The sequence below is a fragment of the Euprymna scolopes genome, chromosome 2, assembly GCF_053919585.1.
Source record: "Euprymna scolopes isolate OS-2025 chromosome 2, ASM5391958v1, whole genome shotgun sequence".
NCBI classification, from domain to species: domain Eukaryota; kingdom Metazoa; phylum Mollusca; class Cephalopoda; order Sepiida; family Sepiolidae; genus Euprymna; species Euprymna scolopes.
The window spans coordinates 152,723,493-152,733,492 of NC_136483.1; the positions used below are offsets into that span (position 1 = coordinate 152,723,493).

The following is a 10,000-nucleotide window of genomic DNA, read 5'->3' on the forward strand; positions in this document are numbered from 1 at the left end:
GGTTTCTTGTAATTATTGAATGAAACTAGTTTAGTCTTGGCGGCATTGAACGTGACCAACCACTTTTGTCCCCATTCCACCACAGATTGGAGGTCTTCCTCTAGTGTTTCTGCCATTTCTTTAGAAATGTGTTCATTCATCTTCCTGTCGTGCCTGCCACAGAGTGTAGTGTCATCAGCATATATACCCATCTCAGAGGCAATTTTGTCGGGGAGGTCATTTATGAATATCAGGAACAATAGAGGTCCAAGGATAGAACCCTGGGGCATCTCTGCATTTATATCATATTGTTTAGATGTACGACCGTCGAGGACAACCTGGATTTTTCTCTTATCTAAAGTATTTAATTATGTTTATTCTACCAGTGATACCATATGATCTATTTTTCCTTAGGAGACCCTCATGCCATACCCTGTCAAAAGCCTTAGATATATCTCTCTGTCCTCCTCCGCTTTGTCCAGTGAATGGTATATACGTTCAGAGATTACAGTTAGGATGTTTGCTGTGGAACGGGCTTGTCTAAATCCATATTGTTTGTCAGTCAGAAGTTTAGCATCTGTAAGGTGATGGACTAGAGCATAGTTAATTAAGGTCTCAAATATTTTGACAAAAAGTGGGAGGAGGCTAATGGGGCGATAATTTGATGGATCACTCCTTTTGCCAGAATTCTTGAATACTGGTACAACAGAAGCAGTTTTCCAACAGCCCGGAAAGCAAGCTTCATTAAGGCATTTGTTGTAGAGTTTGGAGAGAACTGGAGCTACTTCGGCCGAGCACTTTTTTAATAGCACAGCTGGGATGAGATCGGGTCCACATGCTTTTGAAGTGTCAAGGTTTTTTATGATAGCATGCACCTGAGCAGGGGTGATTTTCAGATCGTCTAGCGTGGCGTCTGTCCGCATAGGAAAGTCAGGTAGGTGGTGGTTGGAAGGGTCCAGTGTGGAGTTTGAGGCAAACCGACTGGTAAGCATGTTAGCTTTGTCGGTTGCTGAGGAGACAACCTCGTGATTGTTGGTTAGTGGGGGAATTGTTGATTGCCCATTATTTACTACACTGTTGTAAGTTTTCCAAAAGTCTCGAGTTCCTAGTTTTTGTGCTTCGATGCGCTTTTTAGTGGTTTCCGTAAATTCTCTCTTAGCTGTCGCTATTTCTTTCTTAACGTTATTTCTAGCTTCTATATACTTCAGTCTGTTTGAACTGGACTTATGTCGGTTAAACCTACGGTATACATGCTGCTTTTGAGCAATGGCAGTTGCGCAAGTCGATGTAAACCATTGGGGAGAGTGGGGCTTACTATAAAATTTCCACATGGGAACATGCGCTTCGATTGCAGTTTTGAACCAGTCAGTGGTCTCGTTTGCACACTGTTCAGCAGGGAGAGAAAAATATTTCTCCATGGGGCATCTCTGATTAGTTCCCTGATGGCTTCCCAGTCAGCCTTTTTATAATATCTCTTGTTTTTATAATATCTATTGTTTTGAGCACTGGCTCTTCAGTTTTGGGTCTAGAGTTTAGGGCGATTTCAACCATTATCACTGCATGATCAGCGTTCCCGAGTGGGCTGTGGGCCTTCGTTATGCAGTCATCGGGAACTGTGGTCAAAAACAGATCTAGAAGTGATGCGTGTTGTTCTTCCTGGTCAGGGAAACGGGTTGGAAACGTAACAATTTGTGATAGGGAGTGAGATATAGTGAAACTATGAGTTGTGCTGCCTGCTGCATCTGTGTAAGTAGAGAATCCAAGCCAGTTTTTGTGGTGGACATTAAAGTCACCAAATACATGTATTTGTGCGCTAGTGTCGAGGGACAGTGCCGTGTCTATGCTGTCAGAGACTTTGTTTATCATGGTGCAGTCCTGAGTCGAGGGAGAGCGGTAGAGAAAATAAAAGTAGCTAACATTGTGTTGCATGTTTAATCTAAAGCACATAAAGGCTTGATCATCTGTTTCTAGGTTTGTTTCTCTAGTCAAGGGGAGGGTATTACGAATGTAAACTCCAAGTCCGTGCATGTGTCTGTCAGAGTTCTTACGGCAGAGTGGGAGATATCCAGGCATGTTAAAGTGGTTAGAGGGGATGGAGGAGTGTAGGCTAGTCTCACTTAGTGCTAAGATATCCGGGGTATTTGTTAAGAGAAATGCTTGTGAAAGTTTGGCGAGGGGGGGACCATAGATTGAAGCTCAGTCGAACACTTTCCATGAAAATAACGATAAAGCAGAGACAAACTCATAATATCTCTTCTGTGAGATAGAGGCTGCAGCGAAGAGAAAAGGACATCACCCAGCAGGCCACAAAGTCTATTTTGAACCCTATCAAGGCAGGACAAGTCTCTTGCCCATATGTGGCAACAGTATTCCATCCTTGGACGTATCTGGCTCTTATATAGATAGAGAATTGCATCAGCAGTGAGATATCTACTGGATCGATAGAAGGATCCGACCATTTTTCCAGCGGCCTTGGCAACAGATTTGATGTACGTATTCCATTTAAGATCAGGAGCTTTCGATAACAATAAAAGTATGGTAGGATATCCTCATTCAATCCCTGACAACGCAGGGTCTCCCTGCTAACTACCAATAAATGTCATGTCAGCAGGCATAAAAAAGTATTCAACAATAAGAAATCAGAATATTGCATTTGCGTTGATGTTGACCGTTTTCATTGCTTAATTCCCTAAAGAGCGCAAATGATAACATTTTTATAAATAGATATTAACAATTATTTTTATATTTACAGACAATAGTGCTTCATGCTTACGCAGTCATTAGTGTAAAAAATGATAATTACTGCTAGTTGGCAGATGTGAACTCAATCACAAAGTCACCCTTGACTTCATAGACTGACATTCTACCTCCAGACTCAGAGCAGGCCGTCCCGTTACAGGCAGTAAAATACACTTAAATATATTTTAATTAATGCAGATTTCGTAATTATTATAAAGCCAAGTCTTTATTGATTATTATATTGTACCCAATATATAGTAATGGACCGAAAAAAGTAATATTTAAATTATTTTTATTAAATTCCTCTGTTAAATTAGACATGTTAAATGTATGTGGCGGTCGATATTAGCAAAAAGGAAGGTCCAGAACTCGGAGACAGGTTATCAACGTGTTTATCTCAAGAAGGTTAACACCGGAAAGAAAGAAACATGACTCCTTAAGGGGAGAGTTCTCAAACCAAAGGGACATAACTCAGGACAATAAGGTTTACTCTCTTAACATCCCCGTTTAAACTTTACATCCTGATAATTTTAATTTTACACAGTCCATCCGGGTCCTCGCCAGGGGTTTTGTGAAGCAGCCTGCTGTATTTTTGTCGGTAGGCACATGGTTCAGTTCGATTGTAATATGGTTTATTTTGTCCCGTATGTAGTGATATTTTATGTCTATGTGTTTTACCCGCTGATTTGTGGAAGAGTTTTTTGCAATGCAGATTGCGCTCTGGCTATCAAAATATATTGTTGCTTGCTTCCATTCTTTTGTGTTGTTCATTTCGTTTAATAATTGCATGAGGTATTGTGCTTCCTGTATGGCTGGTGTCATTGCTGTATATTCAGCCTCACATGTAGATAGAGCTACAGAAGACTGCTTTTTACTTTTCCAGGCAATAACAGGTCTTTCTTCATTTAGGGAAAACAATACCCCAACATACTTTTTGCCGTCAGAGCTTCCCCAATCAGCATCGATAAATCCTGTTAACTTCAGGCCACTTTCACATTTCCTGAAAGATAAACAAAAATTAAAAGTTCCTTTCAAATACCTAAATACAAGCTTCACTGCATTCCAGTGTTCGATTGTGGGGGTTTAGTTGTACTGTGATAATTTATTTACGACCCATGAAATATCGGGTCTGGTGCAAGTAGATAAGTAAACCAGGCTTCGTATAACCTCTCTGTACCTTGTGGAATCAAAGGACTTTGCTTCCTTAGAGAAAGTTAATTTTTGTTCACAGGCTGTTAGTCTAGATTTGCAGTCTAGCATATTTAAATTTTCTAATACTTTCTCAGTATATGTCCGTTCATTCATTTCTATTTCATTTGGTTTGACTATGAAGTCAACACTAAGAAATCTTGAGATCTGACCTAAATCTTTCATGTCAAACTTTTGTTCGAGTAGGGTCTTGACTTCCGTTACTGTGTCTAAGTTATTTGCGGCAATCAAGATATCATCAACCCACACGAGAATAATAATTCTTTTATTTTTATCAACTTTTTCAAACATGCATGGCTCGATAGTGATTTTATTAAATTTTTCTTGTAGAAGTTCTTTACCTAGTAGATCATTCCAATTTTTACCGTCCTGTTTTTGACCATAGAGTGATTTGTTTAATTTCCAAACAAGCCCATCATTGTCTGGAGCAATGTATCTTTCGGATTGTTGGGTGAAAATTTCACAGTCTATTTTGGCATTTAGGTACGCTGATTTGACATCCATCTGGTGAACTATCAAATCATACCGCACAGAAATTGCATTAGAATTTGGATAGTGGTCATTTTTGTGGTGGGTGCATATGTTTCATGGTAGTCTATGTTCTTTATCTAACTGTACACCTTGGCAGCATATCTGCCTTTGTATTCTTTGTTATTTTTGTCATCTTTTTTATATTATACACCCATTTTCCCCCAACTAAATTTTTGTTTTCAGGGAGGATTGTCAGAGTGAAAGTATTGTTTTCTTTTGAGGAATTCATCTCCTTCTCCATTGCCAATTTCCATTTGTCAGCCTCCGGTGAATTTATGGCTTCATGATATGATCCAGGGATAGTTTTATTTTCACAAGAATTTATACATTCTTCATCTTCATCATTTAGGTTATTGCTAGTGACGTAATCTTTTAAATAAATGGGTGGTTTTCTCTGTCTCAGTGGGTACCTTGGATTTCTGTTTTCAAAACTATCATTTGTTCTGTTACTTGTCTGTTCGCTAGTTTGACTGTCGCTATTATCTATATCTTCCTCGTAGAGACCAGGTAGAAGTTCGTTTGGTCTATTCTCATCGACTATGTGTTCACTGAAATGGTTAGGATTTAGCGATGGCATTAAAATTGGATTAATATATTTATTTTGGTTTGTGATATCCTGAGTGATCTCCCTTGCATCGTTAAATTCATTTGTAAAAGTCACTAACCATATTTTTTTTTACAGATTTCTTTTCATTGAAATATACAATATAGGCTGGACTGTATTTGTCGTATCCCACAAAAATTCCTTTTTCCGACCGATGATCTATTTTTTTTGAACATAGGCGTAACACGCTGTACCAGAAATGTTCATATTTCTAACATTTGATTTTCTTTCCTTTAGTTCCTCATAAGGTGTTGGTTTTATTCGGTGATTATAGCACCTATTTCTAATATAAGTAGCACACAAAAAAAAGCGTATGGCCACAGCTCGTGAATTACATGAGACTCTATTAGCATGCATCTCGACATTTCAAATAACGTTCTCGATCCTCGTTCCGCGGTTCCATCCCAATAAACTACTATCAGCATGATTATCTTTTTGTTTCTCTTTTCGTTTTCCCAGAATTCCCTTCTTTTGCACTTGCTCTTTTTTGTTCTGATTAGTTACGTTGTGTGTGTTATTTTTTATTTTGTTTTATGTTGTAAGTCTGCAAAAATCTTATGGCTAACTCCATAATTACAAAATTGTCGTTTTAACCGTCGGTGGAATTTAGAGTTATGCAGAAAACTTACAAAAAAAAAAAAAAAAAAAAAAAGCAAACAAAAAAAACAAAACAAAAGCAAAACAACAACAACAACAACAACAAAACTGACCTTGTTTGGCTTCTGTTAACGGAATTTCTTCATTAGAGGCTGGATTGTCTTCGACCAAAACCATCGAATCTGTTTAGTAAATAAAGAGTAAGATTCACAACAGATTATTTTAATATATTTACTATTTTAACTGCTCCATTCCGGCACAATGGTAAAAGTTTTCGCTAATGGGGTACTTCTACACTATAAATCCCCCTTTTCCGTGAGTCTCACTCAGCAACAAGCAACGCCTGGCGGACGACGAAAACCGGCCTAGAAAATGCCGAGTGGGCTTTATTCACCGAGAAACCGAGTGGCAAAAAGAGACACGAGTGAGCAGACGATACCAAATTTGGGAGGGTGGGGAGGAAAAAAAAAAAAACAAAAACAAAAAAAAAAAAACAAACAAAAAAACAAAGGGAAGTTTTATTGCGCTTCAAACAACAAGTCTTTATTCCTGTGACAAGATAGGAAAATGAAATGCTTTCCTTCAACAGACAGAAACTACTATCCCTAAGGAATAGCCTATCCTCAGGAAACCACAAGTTGTTCCTCACCAAAAGTGTAACCCTAGCCCCCCACAATAAATGTAAAATAAAATAAAATAAAATAAACGTATTTTTAAAAAGAAATTTTTGCAGAAAATGCATAAAATAAATAAATAAATAAATAAATAAAATTTGCCGTCGTTAAAAAAACAAAAAAACTTTTCTTTGTACCCCGCCCCAAAAATTGTTTAAAAAAATACAAAAAGGTACACCTTCTCTTTGAAAGCAAAGTTTTACGAAAAAAAAAATATATATCCTAAAAATAAACAATAAAAAATGTCCTTTGTTCCTTAAAACAAACACTTTTCCATTAATTAAAAAAAAATACAAAACAAAACAAACTTTTCATACAAAAATAACAAAAAAAAAAAAAATAGAAAAAAATATTTGTTCACTTATTCAAAGAAACAAAACTTTTATTACCTCCCACCAAAGTTGAAAAAAAAATTAAAAAAATAAATAATAAAACAGTAAATTTTATGAATTTATTACGATAGATTTTTTATTTTTTTTATTTTTTTATTATTTTTGTCATTTTTACTTTGACTTCCGTTCGCTCGGTATAATCCGTCGATTTTCGAGCTAGACTTACGGAAAAACGGGATTTAAACTGTAGAAGTACCGATAATGGGGCGGGAGATCGGGGTTCCATCCTCGGTCCAGTCGTACCAAAGATTAAAAAAAAATATACTTGATGCCTCTTTACTAAACACTCAGCATTATAAGTGGAAGATAAAGGGCAAGTGGAGCTATCTTGAGAATTGAGTAGCCCCACCTCCTACACCTCCGTGTAGCAGTTAATGAAGAGGGTGCGTTTGAGTTTGCCTTGTTTATAGTCGGCCAGTTAGCTTTTTTGAATTTCTGAGAAGGCAAATTGAGACTATGTAACGTTAGGTGTGTCAGAAATTTCGTGAAAATATTGAATAATTCTACCCCGTCTTTCTAAGTTTATAACTCCTCGAAAAATGTAATTCAAGCCCTAATTTTTTTTCAATTAAAGGAGCAAGGAGCAAGGTTTCATTAAAAAAAAGCCCCAAAAAACAACGTGTTTTTTTTTTTTTAAGGTTTTAAACTTCGGACTTTACAGGTAAATTTCTAAAAAACACTACTTTTTTTGTTTTAAATTTGAATATATTATTTATTGATCTTTTATCTTATATTTGTGATATATAACACTTTGGTGAGTAAATTAATTATTTACTTTTTAATAGACATTTCAAAATGGGAGGCGTGAAATCATTCGACCCCTGTCTTTCCAAGCTTATAACTACTCGAAAAATGTAATTCAAGCCCTAATTTTTTTTCAATTAAAGGAGCAAAGACCAAGGTTTCATTAAAAAACAAAAAAAAAACAAAAGAAAAAGCAAAAAAACGTGGTTTAAAAAAAAGGTTTTAAACTTCGAACTTTACAGGTAAATTTCTAAAAATCACTACTTTTTTGTTGTTTTAAATTTGAATATATTATTTATTGACCTTTTCTCTTCAATTTGTGATATATACAACTTTGGTGAGTAAATTAATTATTTACTTTTTAATAGACACTTGAAAAAGGAGGGGGTGAATTAAAAAAAACGTTTGTCTAAAATATTATATTTGGTTTATTGGAAAGAGCATAGAATTTCACATTGACTCTGAAAATATTGTAAAAATAGAATCGATAGAAAAAGTTTGATAGATTTTTAAAGTTTAAAAATTGAAACATATTGAGTTCGTAAAATTCATTACTGTTTAAAAAAATATATATATATTTCTATTACTTTGAAAACAACTTTAATAGTTTCTTTTGGAAGTATAATCCATAAAGAAAATAAACAACCCACTTTTAAAAGAGAAATTACGAGCTTTTTATATTTTATTCGCAGTTTCGTGTTAGGGGTGTCCAAAATTCCTACAAAAATTCTGATACACCTAGTGTAACGTTAGCCACGTTTATACGTGGGACCCAACACGTTGTATGCAATCTATGTCACAAGAAACATAGGGAACAGAACAACTCAACTCCATATTTTTTGACAACAACATTTATTTCCGGGTACTTGCCCGAATGAAACGTGATTCCGAACGTACTCGTCTTCTCTGACGTCTATCGTTTCAAACGAGCTCTTCTGTTCATTTCACACGCTTTTTTTTATAGCCTTTTTCTTTATCCTTATGATGACGTCATTTCGAATTCGGTGTGCATTTGCATACGTGCACCCGCGCTCTGTTACACTATGAAAGCATGTCACTCAAGAGTCGGATTTAGATGAAAGACGGCTTTAGGCAATTTCATTTATGCATTACATCAAGCTTTTCGGGACCAGATCAAAGTGTAGTATCTGTTCTTCAGATGCTGCACTTCTATTTCTTGTTCTCTTTCGGTGGAGGAGAAATCCTTCACGACTGAGGCAATTTTTATTTTTGTACCTTTTCTCCACATTAAAAACGACCCTGGTGTCTAACTCTGTCCCGTGGGGAGGCATAGTAAATAGGTACATCAAGCTTATCCACCCTTGCAGCGATATGACGGTGGAAGTGGGTTTTAAATAATATTAAATGAACTTGTTTTTGTTGTTGTTGCTGTTGTTGTAGTTTTTGTTGTTGCTGTTGTTGTAGTTTTTTTTGTTGTTGTTGCTGTTTGTAGTTGTTGCTTTTCTTGTTATTTTTGTTGTTGTTGCTGTTGTTGTTGTTACTGTTGCTGTTGCTGCTGTTGTTGCTGTTGTTTTTTATTGTTGTTGGTGTTGTTGTTTTTTGTTGTTACTGTTGTTGTAGTTTTTGTTGTTGTTGTTGTTGTTGTTTGTTGTTGTTGCTGTTGTTGCTTTGTTTGTTGTTGCTGTTGTTCTTGTTGCTGTTTTTGTTGTTGTTTTGTTGTTGCCGTTGTTTTCTTTTGCTGTTATTGTTGTTGTTGCTGTTGTTGTGTTGGTTTTTGCTATTGTTGTTGTTCTTGTTGTTGTTTTTTGTTGTTGCTATTGTTGTTTTTGTTGCTGCTGTTGTTTTCGTTTTTGCTATTGTTGTTTTTGTTTTTGCTGTTGTTGAGCATCATTTATGATGACGACTTGTTGGCATTCGTTTCCCCGATATCTTTCTATTAAGGATTCTTACTGGAATAATATCGGACCACGTTAACGTTGCCAATGTTCTTTAATGAAAGTGTTTCTGTGGAACGAACTGAGTTCGAACTTGGCACACTAAGTTACCGTCACCTCTTTGTTGTTGATGTTGATAATGATGATTGTGATGATCCTGAGTCTTCGAAATTTGGAAGCATTTAAACAGTTGCATATAAAGTGATTTAAAAGGTTAGAACATTATCACAACAAAATTAGAGACAGTTTCTTTTTACAACTGAATCACCACTTATCAAGGCCCGAAGGTAACTCGAGGATAAGAGTTAATGAATGCCAGGTGGTAATATAGTAATCGTTAATGGTGTAAATTGGGGATGAATTTCATTATTTATGGGAAACGGTTCAACAAGAAATTGTTTACATTGAACTTGAAGACGACGACGACCATACTGTAGTCAGCCGGAAAGCCGGTTCAATTAATAATTTAATTATCAAACGATTAAACCGTAACAATAAAATTTAACTTTTTTTTAAAATACAAAATGTTTTGGGAAAAGCAAGCAAACGTCATGGTTAAAAACGAAGAAAAAAACAAAACAAAACAAAACAAAACAAATGAAACAAAAAAGAAAAGTTAAAAAACTTCCAGACACT

At 35.8% G+C, this 10,000-nt stretch overlaps 1 protein-coding gene across 1 annotated transcript in view; it reads right to left on the reverse strand.

Annotated features, from left to right (window-relative positions):
* Positions 1 to 10,000, reverse strand: part of LOC145297756 (cilia- and flagella-associated protein 100-like) — a 96,100-nt gene that overhangs the window by 82,941 nt on the left and 3,159 nt on the right. Inside the window, exon 2 of the mRNA XM_080144000.1 lies at positions 5,773 to 5,841. Coding sequence (XP_080000126.1) covers positions 5,773 to 5,841 — 69 coding nt within the window. The remainder of the gene's footprint in view (positions 1 to 5,772; positions 5,842 to 10,000) is intronic.